We start from the raw sequence: 23754 nt of genomic DNA on the forward strand, positions 1-23754 counted from the left end.
GACATGTGACAGAATGGGGGGAGGTATTTGCAGCATCTGAAACCAGGGATTAACATCTGGAAGTCCTGCAATCCAAACAAGATACTTCCCCAATAAAGAAAAATGGTCCGAGGCTTTAAAAGACAATTTCAGAGGAGGAAACGCCTAAAACTAACACATTAGCACATGAAGACACATTTAAAATCATTAGTAATCAGAGAGAGGCATGTTAAATTACAGTGAGACCTCATTGTGCCTCTATGAAACTGGCAAACATCAGGAAGGGAGAGAATATCAGCTGCTGGTGGGGTCAAGGGTACCAGGCTCCCCCGTGCATTGTGGGAGGTGGGGAGCATGTAGGTTTCGCTGCCTGGAGAAAAGTGAGGTGCCGCTGCTGAGCCAACCATCCCGCTCCTGGTTATTTACCCCAGAGAAACATTTACTGGTCTAGAAAGGACTCCACCGATGACATGTGTTGCATTACCTGTGGATAATGGAAGTTGATGGCAAAGCAGGGTGTCCACTGCTGGGAGAGTAGAGAGGTAATTATTGTGTGTCCATGGACACACAGCAACTGGGGTGGATCTTAAACACACAGTTCTTAGTGAAAATGTAAGAAATAGAGATATTAATACAATATCATTAACACAAATTAAAAACACCAGGAGTATGCCAAAGAATGCTCATTTGGGGGGGGGAGCGCATCAGAACGATGTCTATGTGGGCGGGGAATGGGAGTGGGTAAAGGGGAATAAATCACTTTACAAAGGAAATTAGGTGTTGCATGGGAAAAAAGGGGCAATGAGGCCTATGCTCCATTCCACCAGCCTAACATATCACATTTACCTTTTCCTCCTCCCTTCCTGGCCTCATCCCAGGTGAATTCCCCACAGAGGTAATCCCAGGGTGAAATCCAGGACTGATGTCCACATGCCTTCTCTGGGGATTTCCCTTGGTCTAATTTATCCTTCACACTTTATTTTTCATGACTACGTAATGTTCCAGCCAGAAGAAAAAATTATTCTTTATTATTGAGAATGAGGTGATTCCTACATTTCCATCAATAACAGCAACTATATAACCTTGTCAGGACATCTGCAGTATTTCTCTGGACCCCGCTGCCCACTACAAGGCAGCATTACAAGTTTTGTGGGCCCTTTCCTTTAAAAACAGAACAGAAAAAATTATATTTTGTGACTGCATTGGTACAAAGACAATTATAATCCTGGGTGGATTCATAATTATATATTCATTATCAGTCTATTCATTTTTTCTTTGGAATTTAAAATAAATTAAAATTAAGCATTTTCATGGGCCACTAACCTAATGGATAAGTTTTCTCTGTCCCATGAGTTATATACTAAACCAGCAGTCCAGCCTGGACTAGAACCAAGACTCAGGGAGCCTGGCACTGTCCACTATGACAGGCGGCCATGCCAGGACCCACACTGGTTTCCATATGTTTTGAAGAAGGCCACATTGACCATGCATGGAGCAGAAGCCGTGGTGTCCTGGTAAATGTTTAACAACTACCTGACGAGAGAAAAAGCCCTAGTCTGTAGCATTTGCCAATTTCTGTGGTGTAAATAATCTCATGGCCAATTTTAAGCTATCAATATGACATCGCTGAAGGAAAAAGATTCAGAGTAGCTCACACTTACATAATATTTTCGTTGTAAAGATACAATAGGCATAAATGATCTCAAGAGCTCAGATAATAATGAAATGCAGTAAAATAATTAGGAAGTGATGAGTTTTGAGTATTTATTACCTTTGTTTTTAATATAATCTATTTACTTATATGTTTTTTATAATTTAAATCTTAATAACGCCTGTGTTTGTCAATGGGCTCACAAACATTCCTGAAGTTTAAAAAATCAGCTCTTGCAAGCTGGCACAAGCTGGCTCCAGCCCACCACTGGCTGAGGGACATGCCACAGTGGGTCTTCTGGACCCAGACCTGAGTAGTGTCAAACGACTACATTTCCCAGAAGCCTCCTCGCCCAGGACCGGCCGTCAGCCTTGAAAGATGTTACCACGGAGACGAGCTAACAGATTGTACAGGCTGTCCTCAGAGGGGTGAGATGGGAGCAGGGGTCTGGGGTGGCTGGACCCTGCCTGGCAGCCTGGCAGGGGGAGGGCGTGGGTGCGGGTGGTAAGGGGGCTTCTTCTATCTGGGGGGCTTTCAGCCGCAAACTTTCTGGGGAAGTTTTCAGCGTGCGTGGGGGGAGGGGCGGGGAGGAGGAGGAGGTTCCGGCTGGGGAGGGGATCCAGGGAAGGGCTTGTGGGTGGGGAGAGCCTCTGGGCAGAGTTCAGCGTGTGGGCGGCGGGGGTGGGGGGTGGGGGAGGAGGTTCCGGCTGGGGAGGAGGATCCAGGGAAGGGCTTGTGGATGGGGAAAACCTCTGGGCAGAGTTGGGGAAACTGTAAAGCAGGACTGCCTTCCCCAAACTACGCTGTAGCTGGTGAGGCAGCCTGGTTTAAGGAATAAATAGTGCAGGTTCTGGCCCAGCTCCACCTCTGATGACGGTGTTCTGTGACCTTGGGCTCAGGGCCCATCTTAGTGGCTGTCCCTCTCTGCACACTGACACCTTGGCCTTCTCCCCTTCTGTGTCTTTCCTTACTCACCCTGCCTCCTTCTAGAACTTTTCCATCTCTTTAGGCCCTTAAGTGCATGGGTTTCAGAGCCAGAAATATACAGGTTCAAACCCCAGGTCTGCTACTTGCTCTGTGACCTTAGGCAGAGCACTTAACCTCTCTAGCCCTCGATTTTCTCCTCTGCAAAGTGGGTATTATAATTATATCTGCCTCATAGGGTCTGTAATGGAAAAACTCAGTTCAGTCTCCCACCTTCTGTGTTTCTCCTTTACTAGTCACACAGAACCCTTCACTTTTGACACTTCTGGTCACCAAATGTGTAGGTTTTTCCCCCACCAAGCAATTCCCCATGACATTAGCTGGGTGTCCTACAACTGAGCTCAATTCTGATACTACCTACTTGGAGATAGCGTCAGATCCCCCAGGTTAAGGGCTTAGTCCCACAAGCCTCTTCCCACCCCACTTCAGATGCCAATGGCAAGTAGTCGGTCCCCAGGTTACCCACAACTTCTGTCTGGCTTGGCTACCATTTGGGGGTTCCCATGACTCCCTCCTTGGGTTCTGTTAGTTTGCTAGAGAGGCACACAGAACTCAGGGAAACAATTACATTTACCAGTTTATTAAAGGACATGGTAGAGGATACAAATGGACAGGTAGATGAAGTGATACGCAGGGAGAGGTCTGGGAAGGTCCTGAGAGCGGGAGCTTCTGTCCCTGTGGAGTTGGGATGTGTCATCCTCCCAGGACGTCACCTTCCCAACCTGGAAACTCTCTGAACCCCCTACTATTGGGATTCTATGGAGGCTTCCTCATGTAGGCTTGGTCAATTATTTATTCCATTTCCACTCTTCTCTCCTCTCTGAAGGATGGGGGAGGAGCTGAAAATTCCAAGCTTCTAATCACGGCTTGGTCTTTCTGGTGACATATCCCCATCCAGGAGCCATCCAGGGGCTCACCCAGAGTTGCCGCAATAGGAAAAAAGACGAGTCTGGTGTTCTTATCACTTCGGAAATTACAAGGGGACTGGATCTTTGGTCCACCATAGTGAGGCTGGGCTCTGAAAAGGGCTTCCCTAGGGCACACAAGCACATATGGTATTTCAGTGTGTCCCGCCACATAAAGGTCCCCCACCCTGAGAGCTGACACAGAGCTTGGCCAGGAGAGTGAGGCTGTGTCACTCCCACCTGCCCCTTGTCCAGGTGCCTTAATGGCAGCCCCATTTTTGCCCTCTCTGTGTTCCAAGTTTGGTGATGTTACCTTTTTTTTTCTCTTTCTTACTATTATGAATAATTTTCTTTAAATTTAAACTTACTGGACTTCATAAATATATTTAATAGGAAACTTCATAATACTACAGTTATCCATACAGCATTAACATCACCTGCCAGAAAGAGAAGGTCACTGGCAGAATAAATATACAGAAAACAAAGCAAGGTTAGTAAGTCTGAGCTACCTGCTCCTGCGCTGACAATAGCTCTCAGTCTGTGACCTGCGTTGTCGGATTTAAAGGGCAATTTGCAAATGTCAGAAATGTGTTACAGGTGTGCTAGCACCACGTGGAGACTTTCTCCTTGATGGAAAGGAAGTTTAGGAGGGACTCGCCTCCTCCCTTCGTGATCTAAACCACCTAAAACTTCCGCCCAGGGACACAGGTGATGTTGGTGGCTCCTTCCTTGTCTGAAGTCGGCCACTCAGAGTGCATTTATTCCTCCTACAGAGACCTCATCTCTAGACAGTCGGAGACACAGCAGATGGAGGTCCTGAAGGAGAAAGTGGAGGAGGAAGAGGAGGCCGAGCGGGCCGAGAGGGCCGAGAAAATGATGAGGCCGATGGAGATGCGGAAGGAGGACACCACCAGGACGCAGGAGATGCTCAGAGACCTGGAGAGGAAGCTGTCGGAGATTGAGGTCTCCATCCCGGAGAAGCCCTCGTGAGTGCCCGGGGTGGGGAAGGTGGGGGCTTTGGCCCAGCAGCCCCAGTGAAAGTCAGACCAGGGCCAGGCAGCAGGAGAGCCGGGCAGAATGGTGGTGCCTGGGCTGGGAGGCAGGACCAGGACATAGAAGGAGGTGGTTAGGAGTGAGGGCTGTGCTTTCAGGCTGCCTGGTCCAAGTCCCCACTCTGCCCCTCCCTAGCTGTGTGATCCTGGGCAAGTCACTCAAACTCTCTGTGCCTCATTTCCCTCATCTGTTTAAAAGGGCAGCTGATAAGAATGATACTTCCCTCCTAGGTAGTGGTGAGGATTTAATGAGGACGGGATAGAGCAAAGGCAGCTAAGGTAGATGGAGGGCTCCCTGTGTGCCAGGCCCAGCCTCACGCACACTGATGGCACCCCTCTTACGGACACAGGACTTTTACCAAGGATGCTATTGACACTTCCAAGCTGCCCCTTTCCTACCAAAGCAACACGCCCAAGGAGGAACACCTGCTGCAGGTGGCAGACAACTTCTCCCGCCAGTACAGCCACTTGTGCCCGGACCGCGTGCCCCTCTTCTTGTACCCAGTGAACGAGTGCAACGTGCCTGTAAGACTGGGCAGGGCCAGGGGCTGGAGAGCAGAGGGTGGAGGGAGGTGGGCCAGGCACAGACCTCTCGTGGGTCAAAGCTTATATTTCAGGGGCAGCATATAAACTCAAATGTCCACAGGCCCCAGCAGGCCCGCTGTGAGTCACCCCTGGGGGCCTGTGGTGGCTTGGAGCCTGCACACCCCGCCTAAGGGGCAGCCAGACACGCAGTGCGGTCTCCGGCCCCCGAGGCCAGCCCTGTGCAGGGAAAAGCTGAGAAATAAGACAAAATGGGCCAGGACCCAAGCGCTGGCCTCCTTCCTTCCCGCCCTGTGACCCAGGGCACATCCCTGAGTCTCTCTGGGCCTCAGTTTCCCCACCTATAGATGGCATGGCAGGGGATGTATCCAAGGGTTGCAAAGCAGCAGCCCATAGGCTGACAGGAACTCACAGACTGTATTATCTGGCCCACCTGGTGATTTTTCACCCTGGTATTAGCTGCCAGCATTTGAAACTCAGCCATTCCCGTCCAGATCCCTAGTCCCCTCTTCTCTGGATCTGGTAACCCCAGGCCTGCATCTGCCCTGCTGCCGTCAGTGGGGTCTGCACCGGGGCTGCCCCTTAGGTGGGGCCTTCCTCAAATTCACAGGGCGACCCCAGAGGCCTGGCCCCCAGCCCCAGGGTGGTCAAGACAGACCCAGCTCTGCTGCTGACTGTGAACCTGAGCAAGTCAGCTCACCTCGCAGAGCCTCGTCTTCCTCACCTGTCAGCGGGACCTGCCTCACAGGGCGGTTGGGGGATCGGGGAGGTGGTGCAGGTCTGGCGGCACCGAGTGGGGCGGCGGTGATCACATCACTGCACCCCGGACAGTACGGGGTTACTCTAGATCTGGGGAGAAGGACCTCGAGGGGTCCCTTCCTCCAACTCCCAAGGCACCGAGGAGGAGCCTGAGGCCAGAGAGCCGCCGCCTCCCCACCCCGAGGCCCCCAGCCTCCTGGGAGCACCATGGTCTCCTCCCGGGTGGAGCGCTCCCCCCAGGACCTGTGGTCTCTCCCTTTGCAGAAGTTCGTGAGCACGACCATCCGGCCCACACTGATGCCCTACCCTGAGCTCTACAACTGGGACACCTGCGCCCAGTTTGTCTCAGACTTCCTGTCCGCGGTGCCCTTGCCCGACCCCCTCAAGCCGGTAAGCACCACCTGGGGCTGCCGTGAGGCCTGAGATGGGAAGCCAGGCGGGTCGGGAGAAGGAGGCTTGGCCAGCCTCAGGACACAGCCCATGAGTCTGTCTGGGCAGAGAGAGCCGCTTGCCTGAGGTCACACAGCCAGCCTGGTCCCCGGGCTCCCACCTCTTGGGCTGCTTTGCCTCTTTCTGCCTTCAGAGTCTTCCTTTCAGGACTTCGGGAGGTGGGGAAGGAGAGGGAGGGGAAGGCCTGCTGCCCATGGTCCAAGGTCACATCTCTGGGCTTCTGACCAGCTCAGTCTCATTAAGAATGGAGGGAGGGAGATGAGGATGCATACATAGTGGAGAACTGAGAAACAGAGAGAAGGATGGAGGTAAAAGGTGAGGGTAACTCTGGATAACCATAAAATGACCAGAGAGCAACAGACCAGAAGCTTCTACATCCCAGACGGTCTTTCACATCAGGAAGTCCATGGCCCCTTGCAATTCTAGGCAAACCTGGATTGCACTTTATGGACACGGGATCTGTGGTTTTCACCCCGTTCTTAGCAGGCTCCCTAACCCGACAAAGGGGAGGAGCCCTGCTGGGGCCCAGCCGGCCCCCTGGCCCCGGCGCCCAGCCCTTGCTGAGCAGGGAGGGCGGGTGGGGGCAACCGGGTGGCGATGCTGACCAGCTGGCTGTGCCCAGCCCTCCTACCTGTACTCCTCGACCATGGTGCTCAAGCACCAGGAGGGCAACTGCTTTGACTTCAGCACGCTGCTCTGCTCCGTGCTCCTCGGCGCCGGCTACGATGCCTACTGCGTCTACGGCTATGGCTCGCAGGACCTGTGCCACATGGACCTGACTCGGGAGGTGTGCCCACTCACCGTGAAGCCCAAGGAGGTACGGCCGGGCTTATGCTGCCCTCAGCATCGCGCAAGACACGCCACCCTTAAAGCCGCCTGTCCCTGCCGCTTCCGCCCCTGCCCCGGCTCCATCACCAGGCAGCCCTTCAGGAGTTGATATTTCAAACCACTGATGGTTTCTCCATCTTTGGCATCTTAATACACACAGCCCATTTCTCCAAACTGGCTGCTCCTCTCCCCTTGTTGTAACTCAGTTTCGGCTACTGTGTTCCCCGCATTTGTGAATGCCGTATGGATGATACCTTAAGCCAGATTCTTCCAAATTTATCCTATGCGTTTGATAAAAATCCATCCAGCCATTTTCACATAAGGAAAATGCAGACAAACAGACAGACGTTTACTTCTTTTTATTTCCCCCTCCCAGATAAAAAGGACCTCTTAACAGTACAAAATTCACCAGCCCTCCAGCAGCTGGCGGTCGCGTTTTTTATCAGTTGACCGAGAGCAGCATAATGACCCGAGGCTGCTGTGAGCACAACACCCTTAAGTGAATTTAACTGTGGGAATCATAAAAGCATCTCTTTGCATTTGGAAAATAGCCATACTACTGGCAGAAAATGCTTTTCATGAACTGGATTGATTCCAGGACTCTGTGGTCAGGGTCAAGACCCAGTGGGTGTCTGCAGCTCAGGGCAGAGGATCCAGGGGCCTGGGGCATCCGGCATGATGCACACGCACCTGTGTTACACCTGTGTGAGCACCTGGGGCCCCCGGGGCTGCAGTCTGGTGGAGAAGGAGGGGGAGGTACCGGGTGAGAGCCCTGCCTGCTCTCTCAGGGCCACCTCCCCAAGAAAGATGGAACAAAAAAGCTCCTTCACTGCTTTTGGCTCCAAAGGCCTGAGAACTCACATACGGGCCTCTTAGCCCAAATTTTAATTATGAAAACGATATCGATAGCTAATGGATGCTGAGAGCGTTCCAGTCTATAAACAACTCACATGCCCATTGACTTGGTTGCTCCTCTCAATAGCGCTGCGTGGTAGGAGTTATCACTTCTCTTTTACATATGAGTGTGTCGAGATGAAACAATTTTTGTGACCAAAGTCACATAGCTGGTAAATGGGGACCTGGGAGCTAAGGCCCAGCCTGTCTGACTCTAAACCACGGAGATTCACTATTTCTTCCTCATAATAGGCCCCCTTATGCAGCCTCTGTGGTGTCCTTTCCTGGACATTTTTCTTGCCACCTAGCACACATTTGTATACATGTGCGCGCTCGTGCGCACACACACACACACACACACGCACGAAGGCTTTGTTCTCTTTCCTAGCCCAGGAAACTCTCACTTCAAGTCAACATATGAAATCCTGCAGTGACAAAATCTGGAAAATCTGACTCCGGGCAATTTGCCCCACTTTCTAGATCAGATCCAGATCGTAGCTAGTCTAGGCCGTGGGGAATGAAGAGCGGAAATCGCATTTCCTGAGCTCCTGCCCGGATGGGCAGCTCAGACGGACATTTTCCTGTCTTTACTTGTCAGAATAACCCTGGGGAAAATGTTCTCATTATTCTCAGTGACTTTTACAGAAGAGCCTGTGGGTAGGGAAGTGGGAGGACTGGCCCGTGGTCACAGGTCTGGAGCTGAGGCTCTTTCTACGTTCAGGGTCAGAAAGCCAGCAGGCTCCGGGAGCAGCTGTGCAGGCAGGCCGCTAAGGGCTGCTGACCCTTTTTCTCTTGTTGGGTGACAGATGGTCAAGGAGGAGGAAAAGGCACCACCTAAGAAGTACGCTGTCAAACCGCCCAGGGACCTGACAAGCAGGTTTGAGCGGGAGCAGGAGGTTAAAAGGCAGGAGGGAGTCAAGGCCGAGGAGGAGAAGCGGCTGAAGCAGGGGGAGCTCCTCGCGGTGGGTCCGCCATCCTCAACCCTCAACCCTTGAACTCAGCTCCAGAAGGAGGGTTGCTGGGAATGGAGAAACAGACACGGATCACGAAGGGATGTGTTTATGGGCCCCCAGGTCCAAATCCCCTCCTCCAACCTTCCACCACCCCCCATCTCTGCCTGGCCTTGTGGGAATCCCCAGTGTAGTCAGCCAGCTTCTGGTGACAGAGTTCTAACATCAGACAGCTCTGCCGCCTGAAGCAACTCATTTTATGCTGTGCAGTTTTGGTGTCCTTGTTCAGACTCTCACTGAAGATTTACCTACATACACTCTACATCCATTCTCCCGTCCTTCCTTCCATCCATCCATCCTCCAATCTCTCCTTCTATCCACCCACACTCGCATCATCCCTCTCACCTATTTTTCCTCCCTCCCTTCTTTCCTTTCCTTCCGTATAGTATTTATTGAGGGTCTACTCTGGTCCGGGCCCTGGGGATGCAATAATGAACATGGCACAGTGACCCTTTGCCCAGAGGGATGCAGACAATGAAGCCACATGGTGTCCCTCTATCTTTCTTTGGATGAAATCTCACCCAGAATCACAACATGGAAAGACAGTAAATCCCAGATACCCTAGAGCTCTAAAAGGTCAAGTTTGTAAACCACAGGTCGAGTCAGATCCTCCCATTTTATTGATAAGAAGATGGGTTCAGAGGTGGGGTGATGTCCTTAAGGCCACAAAGCCAGCCAACAGTGCGGTGTGGATCAGCATTCAGTTCTCTCGCCAGTTCCCCAGCCCCAGGGAGATGTTTGGGCCCCTGATGGCCCCCTTCCCATCCATCTGGCTCATGGTCACCCACCTTTTCCATGCAGGAGCAGGAGAGTGCAAAGACCGACCCCCTGCACGGCCTGCGGGTACACTCCTGGGTCCTGGTGTTGTCGGGGAAGCGCGAGGTGCCCGAGAGCTTTTTCATTGACCCGTTCACTGCACGCAGCTACAGCACCCAAGACGACCACTTCCTGGGAATAGAGAGCCTCTGGAACCACAAGAACTACTGGGTCAACATGCAGGACTGTTGGAACTGCTGCAAGGTGCTGGGCGGGGCCTGGGCGGGTATGGCTGGCACAGTGGGTGAAGGCAGGTGTGACCTGTGGGGAGATCTGGCCACCAGGCCAGGAGGGCTTTGGACTTTCCCTGTAGCTGAGTGCCCAGGGCCCACTCCTTTGCCCATACATAATCGTTTCAATATGATTATTGTCGCTCTTTTGGTTTGTATATTCTTATAAAATGTGGATTGTTAGTTCATCTGATTTTTTTTAAATGTTGTATTGAAGTGCAATACACGTGCAGGAAAGTGCACTCATCCTACACGTCCAGCTCAATGAATTTCCGTACATACATACGTATAAAAAACTCAGTGCCATTTACAGAAGTTGAAAATACGCGTCCAGCTCAATGAATTTCCGTACATACATACGTATAAAAAACTCAGTGCCATTTACAGAAGTTGAAAATACACGTCCAGCTCAATGAATTTCCGTACATACATATGTATAAAAAACTCAGTGCCATTTACAGAAGTTGAAAATACACGTCCAGCTCAATGAATTTCCGTACATACATATGTATAAAAAACTCAGTGCCATTTACAGAAGTTGAAAATACACGTCCAGCTCAATGAATTTCCGTACATACATATGTATAAAAAACTCAGTGCCATTTACAGAAGTTGAAAATACGTGCACACAGTTGGAGGGAGGTTGTAACTGGATACCAGGGGACTTTCTGGGGTTCTGGACAATGTTCTGTTTCTTGATCCGGGGGCAGGGAACCTGGGTGCACCCAATTTATGGAAATTCATTGAGCTGTATGCAAATAAAAAGAGAGACAGGCTCCAGGCACCAAGTCCTGTGCTCTTTTGTTATTTCCAAGGCCCTCCATTTACAACCAGGACAGTTTCCCAAAGGTAGGTCCTGGGCCCCTCGCCCTCTATACTGAAGTGAACATCTCCAAGGGACTGCTGTCGCCCCCGTGTGGGAGGCGGGCAGATTTGATACACGTTCAGATGCACCTGCCTTCAGCAAAGGAGACACAGCCAGCCCCCAGCCTCCCTGAGCCCCTGAGTCCAGGGTGGCTCGGTCCTCAACGACCTCACAGGGTTGTGGAAAATAACATTCGGTAGGTGCTTAGAATAATCCCATGCTGTTCAGTAAAGGTTAGCTAGCGTTACTGTCATTTTAGAGAAAGAACGTCTTCCTCACCACACAGATGGGGCAGAGCCCAGACCACCTCCCCCAGAGCCCAAGCTCATAGCCGCCACGGTGGTCAGAGCCCTCTGAGGGATAACAGCCCTTCGCAGGCCGCTGCAGTCCTCCTTTGGCCTCTCCTGGGTGGAAGTTCCTTCAGCCTCCCCCCAGCACACCCTGTACCAGTGCCAGGTGGAGGAAATTTATATCAGGGATAACAGAAGTTATGAGATGAAGATGGAAGGGTGGCCCGGTGGGAAAGTGAGGCCAGAGGGGCAGTACTGCATCACCAAGTGAGGGCACGAAGAAAGAGACCGTGACACTGGCTGTCACTTTTACTGCCCCATGAGCACAGGAGCGGTTGCTTTGTTCCTTCAAAGAACCTTGATTTTTTTTTCCCTAATTTATTTTTTGGCCATGCCACGTGGCATGTGGGATCTTAGTTCCCCGACCACGGATTGAAACCGCGCCCCCGTCGTTGGAAGCGCAGAGTCTTAATCACTGGACCGCCAGGGAAGTCCCCTTCAAAGAACCCTGAAATGGCCTTGGAGTGAGGCACCACTCAGAGACTGGGATGTCGTAGTTGTCCCTTCGTTTATGCTTTTCCTATAGAGATAGAACTTTAAGATAAAGCAGCAAAACATCTAACTACCGCTTACTACTTACAAAAGTGACAGAATGGGGAATTCCCTGGCTGTCCAGTGGTTGGGACTCCGAGCTTTCATTACTGAGGGCCCGGGTTCAATCCCTGGTCGGGGAACTAAGATCCCACAAGCCCCACGGTGCAGCCAAAAAAAAGTGACAGAATGGAGGACATGATTTTAAGAATTTCAAACGTCTGTGTAATTTGATTCCTCTCCACGAAGCCTGGACTATCGGCTGTTAAATCTACAAGCAGTTCTTTCCCTCACTACCCTCCCCCATCGTGTACCCCTCCCACCTCCCAGCTGAGCCCTCCAGGACTCAGGACAGTGAGGACTATAGCATTAGGGCTGGCGTCAGGGGAGCTTCATGTTGAAACCATTGTGGGCAGCTTCCATCTCGGAGTTGGGAGCGGGGGCACACCACCCCGGGGAGGTAGACGGGGATATGGTGCTTCCCACCTGCTGGGAGTTATTTGGCAGGTGAGCCCAGGCTCAGGTGGGCTGGACTGAAAATAGGTGAAGGACCCACACCAGGGAAGAGAAATTCGCACTTCCCTCTTCTGCGTGCATGTCTAGTTCCTTTCCTGCTGGCAGCGGGTGAGAACGATGAACCTGCCATTTCCCTGCCTGTACAATCTCTCTGGCTTGCGTTTGCTCTAAACACTGCCCGGGTGCCGCTCTCCCCCAACAATGTAGACTGACCTCCACATCCAGGCCATCCCAGGCCAGAGAGTTTCCAAGTCTCTCACAGAGACCAACACAGGAAGGGAGTCCCAGCGCCCCTGGGGCCTCGGTCTCCCTGTGGGGATGAGGAGGGCAGGTGTGGACGCTCAGAGGCGGCCTGGAGCCACATTCTGCCCCCCTGAGACCCAGCCTGGTGCCTTCTCCCCCTGGGCGTGGCTGTTCCCTGCCCCCCATGGAGCAGGAGGGGGCGTGGTGACTGTGGAGGGCTCTCAGCGATCCCCTCCTCCACCAGGACCTGGTCTTTGACCTGGGAGACCCTGTGAGGTGGGAGTACCTGCTCTTGGAGACCGACAAGCCTCTCCTGTCCCTGACTGAGGAGGAGGACGATGGGACGAACGATGACGACGATGCAGAAAATCTGGTGAGCCTCTGAGGGGTGGAGGCCGGGGAGTGGAGGGGACTTGACAACCTGTCTTGCTTCGGGCCAGCCTGACACATGTCCCCGCCACGTGTATGGGTATGGCGTGGGGGGCAGTCCACGTAGACCAATTATAGATTCCTCAAAGCAGAAGGGCCTGGGCCATGCCCTCATTTTACAGTTGGGCAGACTGAGGCCCAGATAGGTCCAGTGACCTGCCCAGGACCCCCCAGTGGTGCAGGGGAGGGCTGGGACTTGCATTCAGGGGTTGCCCTGCGCCTAGCGAACATGCCCCTTGGAGGAGGGCGATAAGACCCTCTCCACAAGCCAGGGGAGCCCCAGGGCCAGCCATTCCTCACATCCAGGCCTTTCCTGCATGGTCACCATGATCCTCCACACACACTTCCAGGCCTTTCTTGTCCATCCAGTCAGCCCTTCTGAAGGTCATTGGCCTTGTCATCTCTGATCTCCTAGTCAGGGGCCGTCAGGCAGGTCTGCATGAGGCCCTGTGCGTGGAAGTCAGGAGTCCAGAGGCCTTCACTATTGGCTCTGACATCTTGGGCAAACTTCCTAAATGTTGGAAGCTTCAGTTTCAGCGTCTGCATGTGAAATGGGGGAGTGGGGTTGGTTACATTCATGGTAGTAATAAGTGACATATTCATTTGCTAGAATTGCCCAAAGTACCACAGACTGGGTGGCTTAAGCAATAGGAATTTATTTTCTCACAGCCCTGGAGACTGGAAGTCAAGGTGTTGGCAGGGTTGGTTTCTCCTTGGCTTGTAGATGGTGCCTTCTCCCTGTGTCCTCAGCCTCTTCCCTCTGTGCGTGTCTGTGTTTTAATCTCCTCTTCTTATAAGGACACCAGTCGTATTGGATTAGGGCCCAACCTAATGACCTTAGTTTAACTTAATTACCTCTTTAAAGATCCTATCTCCAGGGACTTCCCTGGTGGTGCAGTGGTTAAGAATCCACCTGCCAATGCAGGGGACACGGGTTTGAGACCTGGTCCGGGAAGATCCCACATGCCACGGAGCAACTAAGCCTGTGTGCCACAACTGCTGAAGCCCGCGCACCTAGAGCCTGTGTTCCACAACAAGAGAGGCCACTGCAATGAGAAGCCTGTGCACCACAGCGAAGAGTAGCCCCTGCTCGCCGCAACAGCCCGCACGCAGCAATGCTGCCAAAAATAAATGTTTATTTAAAAAAAATAGAAAAAAAAGATCCTATCTCCAAATATAGTCACATTCTGGGGTGCTGGGTGTTAGGACATGTGAATTTTGAGGGTACACAATTCAGCCCATAGGTAACACGCATATGCCCCTTTCTCAGTGCCAGCAGGTGCTTAACTTAAATTAACTTGTCTAAGTCTTCACAACTACCTGGCGAGGTGGGTACTAGTATTATCATGTCCCATTTTACTGATAGGACTACTTACACACAGAGGGGTGAAGTAACGTACCCAAAGTTACACAGGCAGTAAGTGACAGAACTGGGATTTGACAGTCTGGCTCCCAAGGCTGGGTTCTCAAAGGTGGTTCTGTTCTACCTCCTGGGACTGCTTGAGGACGAAGTGAGACCACTGGTGTGATGTGCTTGGCATAGCTGTGTAGACCCACCTGCACATGGTGTTGAGTGTCGCCAGCGTCCTCATGTCTGGAGACCAGAGAGCCTCCTCCCCTGTGCAGTAAATCCTGGGGCACCGGCGCCCCCTGCTGGCCTCAAAATGTGAACAGATTAGCTGAGCAGGCATCAGAGGTCTGAGCAATTTGGTGGGGAGAAAAGTTCTAAATTGAGAAAATCTTATCCAAGTTTCTGTGGTTACCTAATCTGAGGACCATTTGTCTAGACCAGGCCTTATTTGCCAGATGGGGAAACTAGGCTCAAAAAGAAAAAAAATAATAAGGGCAGCCAGGCAGTGTCCCAAACCCTTATGTACATTTATCAGTCAATCCTCCCAAAGGGTTCAGTTTACAGTTAGAAAACTGAGGCTTAGGGGTCCTGGGCAAGTCCCTTAACTGCTTTGAGTCTCAGTTTGTTTGTTTGTTTTTTTAATTTTATTTATTTATTTATTTATTTATGGCTGTGTTGGGTCTTCATTTCTGTGCGAGGGCTTTCTCTAGTTGCGGCAAGTGGGGGCCACTCTTCATCGTGGTGCGCGGGCCTCTCACTATCGTGGCCTCTCTTGTTGCGGAGCACAGGCTCCAGACACACAGGCTCAGTAGTTGTGGCTCACGGGCCCAGTTGCTCCGCGGCATGTGTGATCCTCCCAGACCAGGGCTCGAACCCGCGTCCCCTGCACCGGCAGGCAGACTCTCAACCACTGCGCCACCAGGGAAGCCTGAGCCTCAGTTTTAATGAAGGGCCTGTGGCTTTCCTCGTGCCTCTGTTGACAGAGGGAAGGTGGGGCATGCAGGGCAGGGTGTTGCTGTCCTCGCCGGGCACCAGGTGGGTACAGGGAGGAGCTGACTCCTCCTCTCTCCCCCCTGTCTCGGGTCAAGCCAGGTCAGAACTGCTCGAGACCTCTGGGCTCCCCTGGGGGAGCTGACGAGCCACCCCAGCTTGGCCCTGGGGGATGAGGCAGAGGCTCTGACCGTAACTTCGGGTCCACGGCCCAGCCCTGATCAGAACCACCACCCCACCCCCACTTCTCCCAACAGGGCAAGGAGGATGAGGATAAGAGCTTCGACATGCCGTGCTCGTGGGTGGAGCGGATTGAGATCTCCCCAGAAGGTATTGCACTTTCACTCGTTTCTGGGCTTCTGGGGATGTCTGTGGCAACAGCTAGACAGGGGGATACCAGCAGAGGCTGCCTTGGTCCCTCATTTCCGCCCCCATGGCCTGCTTTCTGCTGCAACCTCTTCATTTCTTCCTTCTCAACATACGCACTCAGCTCTGCAGCCTGGGGCCTGACCCCAGTGTGGCATACAGGACAGGGCTCAGTTAACCCAGCCAGGATGATGGAGTGTGGCCGGTGATGGAGGACCGAGGACCAGGACACAGCTGTTCCCATCCCTCACCCCACTCTGCCAGGAGGAGACTGTGCACAGTACCCAGAGGGCACAGGGGGTCTCAGGACCAAAAAGGGGCAGGCAGGGAAAGCAGGGGGACAGGCACGCTTGTGCCCCATGCCAACCTCTGCTGGCTGCTGAGGTTCCCGTGGGGGAGTGCCTAGACCCATGGGGAGGGCCCAGGCCATCCCAACAGGGTAGGAAGGGCTAAAGAGGGTGTCATGGGAACCCAGGGGGTTGGTGGCTAGGGTGGGGGGCAGAAACGGCTTCTGGGAGGAGAGGTCATGGGAACTAAGTTTTAAGGGATCAGAAGAAGTCAGCCCAGTAAGGGCAGGTGGGGATGGTGTTTCCAGCCAAGGCCTGGCAGCGAGAGTGTGGTGTGGTCAGGCTCAAGCTGAGATCTCCTCCAGGGCAGGAGCCACCCCTGGTGACTCTTCCTGTGCTCCATGGAGCAGGTTTGAGGGCTGGAGGAGCCTTGCAGACAGCACAGTGCACAGAGGCTGACGAGTGGCTGGGGGGCTGGGGGAGCTGGCCCTCCCTTCCCCCAATCTGGGGAGGAAGGACCCTAGCCCACTCTGTGTCTGCAGCGTTCGAGACCCGCTGCCCAAACGGGAAGAAGGTGATACAGTACAAGAGGGCAAGGCTGGAGAAGTGGGCCCCGTACCTCAACAACAACGGCCTTGTGTGCCGCCTCACCACCTACGAGGACTTGGAGTGTAAGGGGGCAGCCCTGGCTGCGGGGAGCAGGAGAGCTGGGTCCCCCAACATGTCACGTGACCTCGGTCATGTCACTGCCCCTCTCTTGGTGTGAGTGTGGGCCCTGCTGGCCTCCGTGTGCTGGGAGCGGTGGGATGGAGGCTGAGGGAGCTAGCCTGGCTGCTTCAAGCACGCATTGGGGCCTACAGGTACCAAGATTTTGGAGATAAAGGAGTGGTTCCAGAACCGGGAGGATATGCTGGAGCTGAAGCACATAAACAAGGTCACGGGCCTGAACATCGACTACTTCAAGCCGGGCCACCCCCAGGCTCTGCGTGGTGCGTAGACCCCACTGCTAGGCCAGCTAGGTGCCCAGGTTGGGGGCCTCACGTGCTCCTTAGAGCAGCCTCCATGCAGCTGGCATGTAGTGGGAGGAACCAGTATCCACGTATTGACAGGGTTCGTGGGCGGCAAGCAACAGAAAGGGTCTCTTCCTCCCTAGGCAAAGCAGACACGTGGGAGGTAAGGGGAAACACAGAAAATCCGAGGAAACGTTGACAGGTTTCTTCCAGGAAAGGCAAAGCAGGGCCGCGGGCACCCAGTGGGGGCCACATTTACAGGGGTTAGGATGCTGAGCAAGAAAACCAACAAGTGTCCCCACAAGACTGACGCAGAGGGCAGAAGTATGGAGGTGCAGACACGGCCACGAGCCCAGGAGGCTGGGAAGGGAGGGAAGAACACGTCTTGGGAATTAACAACCTGATCCAAGAATTCACAAAAGAAAAACATAGGGTCAATATACATCTAAAACCATGACCGTCCTTGCTTGGTGGTTGAAATTTTAAAAAAAGAAAGAAAGAAACTAAATCAATAAGGGACCATCTTACAACCCTTATGTTGGCAAAGATGAAAAAAAATGGTCCTACCAGGTGTGAGCAATTGAATCCCTGTCACTGCTGGTATGACAGCAAACTGGCGCAACTTTTCTGGAGAGCAGTTGGGCAAAACAATCAATAATAGCTTTAAAATATGTAGGCTTTTTGACCAGCAGTTCTACTGCTCAGCAAATAGCAGGCAAGGACAAAAAATGCAAACTGCAGATGTTCATCATGGTGTTGATCATAGCAAAAAATTTGGAAGCAGCCTGAATACCCAGCACTAGGGCACTGGTTACGTACTAACGCTTCTCCCTGGGGCCAGGGGCCAGAGCTCCTAGTGCTCAGCCAGCCCTCTCCGGGCCCCTCCCCCGGCAGTGCACTCATACACGTCCATGCAACCCGAGATGGACCGCGTCATGGAGTTTTATGAAAAGGTCCGCGTGGACGGCCTGATCAAACGGGAGGAGACGCCCAGGACAATGACGGAGTACTACCAAGGGCGGCCCGACCTCCTCTCCTACCGCCATGTCAATTTCGGGCCCCGGATCAAGAAGTTGGCTCTGAACAGTGCAGAGTCAAACCCCCGGCCCGTGGTGGTGAGCACTCGCTGGGACTGGGGACAGGGTGCCCGCCCCCTGTGGTGGGCCAAGATTACCCCTGGAGGGGAACAGCCCTTACTCCCTCCGGGGAAACTTCTTTACTGAGCGACCTTTCCAGTTTTACCAAACACACAGTCTCAGGTCTGACTGATGCCAGACGGTGCCCTCGGCCGCTAGGCCAGGGAGGTATTATTTCCTTACTGTTATAAAAAATACACACGCGTGGGCTTCCCTGGTGGCGCAGTGGTTGAGGGTCCGCCTGCCGATGCAGGGGACACGGGTTCGAGCCCCGGTCTGGGAGGATCCCACATGCCGCGGAGCGGCTGGGCCCGTGAGCCATGGCCGCTGAGCCTGTGCGTCCGGAGCCTGTGCTCCGCAACAGGAGAGGCCGTGGCAGTGAGAGGCCCGCGTACCGCAAAAAAAAAAAAAAACCTACACTCGTGACTAAACATTTAGAAAACATGTAAAAATGTAACAAGTAAAAATATCTCAGAATGCCAACTCAGATATTACCACATATTAATAGGTTTGGTTTTGAGAATCTTTTTTAAGATTTGTGTGTGTGTGTGTGTGTGTGTGTGTGTGTAGGTAGAATTCCTGTATCACCCTCTTAACATTAAAATGTGAGATTTTTTTCTCCATATTACAAATTATTTGCAACCTATGTTTAACGTCTGAATAGCAAAGAAGCTCTTTCTAGCAGAAAGGGATGTCTAGCTATAGAGCAGGCTGCCTGGAAAGGCGGTGAGCTCCCCATCTTGTGGAGGGAGCTAGAGAAGAAATCCAGCACCATCCAGGGCTGGAGTGGCCAGACACCGAGAACCCCTGGGGCCTTGAGAGCCATTGTTTAGCTGGGAGGGGCTGTCCACATGACCCCCCAAATGACCCCAGACCCCAGCATCCCTGAGTGTCCTTTGTTCCTGTCGTCGGGTCAGGCAGGCACAGAAATCCCTTCCCACCTCCCATCCTACGCATGTTCTGGCCTGCCAGAAAATCACAGAGCGATTCTTCCGCAACCCTGCGAAGCCTGCAGATGAAGACGTGGCAGAGCGCGTGTTTCTGATCCTGGATGAGCGCATCCAGCTGCGCTACCACTGCCGCGAGGACCACCTCACGGCCTCCAAGCGTGAGTTCCTGTGGCGCACGGAGGGGGACAGCAAGGGCAACAAGATCATCATGACGCCTGACATGTGTCTCAGCTTTGAGGTGCGCCTGGGGGCCGTGGCGGGCAGGGGCAGGTGGGGGTGGGGTGAGGAGAGAGCCCTGGGGCCCTCTGTCCTGTCCCAGCAACTTGGGAGAACTGGGATAGAAAGTCCTGGTTCCCAGCCTGGAAATTCATCTCTGCCCCTTGGGAACATCAAGAGCTCCCATGTGGGATACTTCTCTTTGAGCGCCTCTGAAAATCTTCCTCTTTTCCACCAAGAAAGACAACCCAGCTGGCCTCCACTACTCATTGTCCCTGCCCCGCAGTCCTGGGCGAGAGCAGATCCTGGGACCAAGGCTGGAGTAGATAATCACCACCTCCACGGGGCTGGTTTTCCTGGTTCAGATTCTCACTCTCCTGGCACATTCCTTAGCCCCTCTGAGTCTCCAGTCCCTCTTTTATTATTAGCTGTGTTTTTATAGATGAAGAAACAGGCCCAGGGAGGGCAATTCCCTGGCAGTCCCAGTGGTTAGGATGCTGCACTTCCACTGCTGGGGGTACAGATTCGATCCCTGGTCGGGGAACTAAGATCCCTCATGCCACGGCACAAGAAAAGAAAAGAAAAGAAAGAAACAGGCCCAGAGAGGTTAAGCAACTTCCTTGAGGTTGCACAGCTAGAAAAATGGCAGGGGAAGATTTGAACCCAGGAGGTCTGGCTCCAGAATCTGCCTACAACCCTAGCCATTGCTGCTTCTCCGTGTCACTGTGGTGGTGGTTCCAGGTGGAGCCCATGGAGCACACCAAGAAGCTTCTCTACCAGTACGAGGCCATGATGAAGCTGAAGAACGAGGAGAAGTTGGCCAGGCATCAGGCTTGGGAGTCAGAGCTGGAGGTCAGGTCCCAAGGGAGAGTGGGCAGATGGGAGGTAGCGGGGTGGGGGTGTGTCTTCACCACGTCCGCCCCCACTTCCCAATTCAGGTGCTGGAGATCCTGAAGCTTCGGGAGGAAGAGGAGGAGGCGCATGCGCTGACCATCTCCATCTACGACACCAAGCGCAACGAGAAGAGCAAGGAGTATCGGGAGGCCATGGTGAGCCTTGCTCCCTGGCCCAGGCCCTGGCTTTCCCTGACCCCTCCCTCAGCCACACTCCCTGGCCTCCAGGGTGCTGAGGATGATCAGGGATTCTTTCGGAGAGCCCTTTATAGGGGATGAAGTTATCGACACCATGGTGGTCGTCCTTGCTGCTGAGCTGACCATTTCCATGCGTCACCCCAAAGAGCACTCAGGATGCAAGCCAAGTCTCCCCCACTTCCAGGGGCTGTGGCCAAGCCAAGACCTCTACTGCACAAGGAAAGAATGAAATTTGTGTGCCCACCTCCACCTGGGGCTCCCCTGGAGGTCGCGACCTGGCCCAGTAGCTCTCACAGCTGACTCTGGCCTCAGGCCTGAGTTATCCGACCCCTGCGCATAGGGCGTTCACGTTACCGCCTCAGGTTGCAAGACCCAGCTTGGTTTTCGAGGCCAGCTTCTAAATCCCCTTCACTAACCAATTGGTTGAGGTTGGCGAGACAGGACAGGGCATCAGATGTCTGGTTCTCAGACTCCCAGGGCTGGGCATCGGCCCCCACATCTCCAACTTCACTGGCCCCTGGCTGCCAACACAGGACATAGATAAGGCCCCAGGGTGGAAGAGAACAAGGGACTCACCAGCAGTTTTTGATTTAACGTCATTAACAAGCACTCTTTATTACCACTTACTGAGCAAGCATCCGCTGAGTGTTGGGTGTTCTGGGGCTCAAGTAGGGACACGTGAATTCACGTAAGACACGAGAGTTGGCTGTTACCAATCGCGGCTACAAGAGACAGCACAGGCCCCTCGGAGGCCTCAAGCACTTCTGGGTTTGAGGCCTGGTTTTGTGCGGTCACATGTTGATGAAGAGGACCCCCCCCCCTCCGGCCCCCTCTCCACAGGAGCGCATGATGCACGAGGAGCACCTGTGGCAGGCGGAGGCCCAGCTGGACTACCTGGCCCCGTTTCTGGCACAGCTCCCACCGGGAGAGAAGCTGACGCGCTGGCAGGCCGTGCGCCTCAAAGATGAGTGCCTCAGTGACTTCAAGCAGCGGCTCATCGACAAGGCCAACCTCATCCAGGCCCGGTTTGAAAAGGTGCTGCCAGGGCCCTGGCAGGGGAGGGGACCTCAGCGTCCTCAACCAGAAAACGGGCCCAGGGCTGTTTGCTCACCATCTCAGACTTGTGAGGGACTAATCGGGGCAGGGGGAGGATGTCAGTGCTTGGGGTGCCCAAATGACCGAGTTGTCCTTCCTCACACTTGTTCATTGGGTGGAAGGGTGGTTGGAGGGAGGGAGGGAGGGAGCAGTGGGTGGATGGATGGAGCCTTATAACAGCTCCTAGTCCTTGACCCATTTCTGTTGGTCAGGTACACACCACACAGTTCCCACGCATTCTCTTAACTTAAGCTTCACAAAGAGCTCTGTGGTGGGGGGGTGGGTTTTGCAGACAACAAATTGGAAGCTCTGAAAATGTACCTTGACCAGAGTCACATGACTCTCAGTCTTGACCCCTGCTCTAACCTCGTGGACATGATATCCCTCTAAACAAGACCCCAGTGGCTCCAGGCCTGTGCTTCTCTGGCTCCTGTCAGTAGGGGTAGCGGGTCTGACCCTTGTAGGGATTTCAGCCTGCAGCCTGGCTAAGAGTCAGTCGTCATCAGCCCTCCTGCTCTCTCTTCCCTGTGCCCACAGGAGACCCAGGAGCTGCAAAAGCAGCAGCAGTGGTATCAGGAGAACCAGGTGACCCTGACGCCCGAGGATGAAGACTTGTACCTGAGTTACTGCTCTCAGGCCATGTTCCGCATCCGCGTCCTGGAGCAGCGGCTCAATCGGTGAGGAGACGGAGGAGCTGAGAGGACCCACTAGGAGCCTTGAGCACTAGCTTTGTAAGTCTTTACCACCTCTCATTCCTCCCGATTTCAGACACAAGGAGCTGGCCCCACTGAAGTACCTGGCTCTGGAGGAAAAGCTCTACAAGGACCCACGCCTGGTGGAGGTATTGAAAGTCTTTGTTTGATGCTTCTCAGTCCCCACACCTGTGGTCCTTTGCCCCTCCTGAGGCCTCAGTGAAGCTGCCAGAGAAAGAAACCTCCCCCAAAGCCTGGCCCACGTGCTCCCTATGCCCAGCTAATGACCATCCACTTGGCACCTGGCCTCGCTGCTGCACCACCTCCCTGCAGCCATCTGTTCCTGCTTCTCCTGATTTTCCTGTAAATAAACACTTGTAATTTGCCGTTTGTACCTCATGGTTGACAGGCCCCAGCACCAGCCTTTTTCTCCTTCCCTTCTTTATCTATGGCCTGGGACCACCTTTACAAGGCTTATTTAATACAGCAATGCCATCCCCATTTCACAGATGGCTAATAAGAAGAGGCGCTGGGATCCAGTCCCTTGCAGTCTAGCGTCAAGACCCCAAGTTCTGGGGCACACACCTTGGGCTTGCCATTCCCACTCTGTGAACTGGGCCACCCTAGCCATGGCGGTGGTGGTGGTGGTGGTGGGTATGCGATGACCCTCATTTTGCAGACAAGAAACTGGAAGCTCTGAAAATACACCTTGTCCAGAGTATGTGTCTGTCTAAGTCTTAACCCCAGCTCTGACCTCATGGGCATGATATCCCTCTAAACATGGTTCCAGTGGCTCCCTCCCAAGACATTTTTGTGACCCCTGCCTCTGTTCCTCTGACTTCCGTCGGTAGCGGCCCCAATTCACGGCGGGTCACGACCCTTCCCTCAGCCCACTCCACCCACGAGTCCCAAACGAAGTCGGCCTTTCTCGGGTTCCAGGTTGGTGGTCCGCCTAAGGGCTCAGCCGACTCATCCATTCATTGAGGCCGAGGCCGTAGGGGCTTCCCTCCAAGGCTCCACGACTGACTCGGACCCGGAATCAGACTCCGTTTCCCTCTACGCCTCCTGTGGGGGATTCAAGCCGGCGTCCGAGCCAGGGAGGGGCGTCAAAGTCTTCAGAGCACGGAAACGCCGCCCACTAGCAAAGGTAAGAAATAGGAATTACCGCAAAGTGCTGACTAAGGCCTCGTCCCCGCTTCGCTCCAATCCAAGATGGAAGGTCCGAGGCGTCACGCTGCTCCCGAGGTCCCGTTCCCATTGGCTATCCTGGAATTGGTTTTCCAATAATGCGGACGCTGATTGGTCAACCCGGGACGGTTGCTAAAGGGATTGGCGCAGCAGCCCTTGGAGGGCGTCTCAAATTTTGAAAATGCAAACTAGGTTCGCGGAAGAGATGGAAAGGGGAGGGCAGGGAAATCTTGAGGCGGAGGCGGGATCAAGGACACGGCAGCTCGCATTGGTTCATTAGAGGCCGAGGGGCGGTGCTTGAACACTCCTTCCTCGTGATTAGTCCAATTCAGGAAAAGGGGGCGGGC

General features: G+C 53.6%; 1 protein-coding gene across 1 annotated transcript; it reads left to right on the top strand.

Moving 5' to 3' along the window:
- The first annotated feature begins 783 nt into the window (after positions 1 to 783).
- Positions 784 to 22605, top strand: DRC7 (dynein regulatory complex subunit 7). Its single transcript, XM_022555843.3, has 18 exons — positions 784 to 2058; positions 4293 to 4505; positions 4922 to 5096; positions 6138 to 6263; positions 6946 to 7140; positions 8852 to 9007; positions 9857 to 10075; positions 12851 to 12979; positions 15634 to 15706; positions 16572 to 16700; positions 16890 to 17018; positions 17934 to 18154; positions 19148 to 19363; positions 20083 to 20193; positions 20280 to 20390; positions 21273 to 21467; positions 22065 to 22204; positions 22296 to 22605. The coding sequence occupies exons 1-18, from the start codon at positions 2009 to 2011 to the stop codon at positions 22387 to 22389; spliced, it is 2682 nt and encodes an 893-aa protein (XP_022411551.2). The 5' UTR covers positions 784 to 2008; the 3' UTR covers positions 22390 to 22605.
- The last annotated feature ends 1149 nt before the right edge of the window (positions 22606 to 23754 follow it).

This window comes from Delphinapterus leucas, chromosome 20, assembly GCF_059928025.1.
Source record: "Delphinapterus leucas isolate spDelLeu-1000000601 "Yukka" chromosome 20, BTC_Dleu_Yukka2, whole genome shotgun sequence".
Classification (NCBI taxonomy): Eukaryota; Metazoa; Chordata; class Mammalia; order Artiodactyla; family Monodontidae; genus Delphinapterus; species Delphinapterus leucas.

What these genes read in the sequence shown, in the direction of transcription:
- DRC7 (XM_022555843.3), top strand. Translation starts at nt 2,009, where the DNA reads ATGTTACCACGGAGACGAGCTAACAGATTGTACAGGCTGTCCTCAGAG. An exon ending in TCACCGTGAAGCCCAAGGAG is followed by an intron (nt 7,141 to 8,851) that starts GTACGGCCGGGC and finishes GTTGGGTGACAG; the next exon opens with ATGGTCAAGGAGGAGGAAAA. An exon ending in AGCAGGGGGAGCTCCTCGCG is followed by an intron (nt 9,008 to 9,856) that starts GTGGGTCCGCCA and finishes TTTTCCATGCAG; the next exon opens with GAGCAGGAGAGTGCAAAGAC.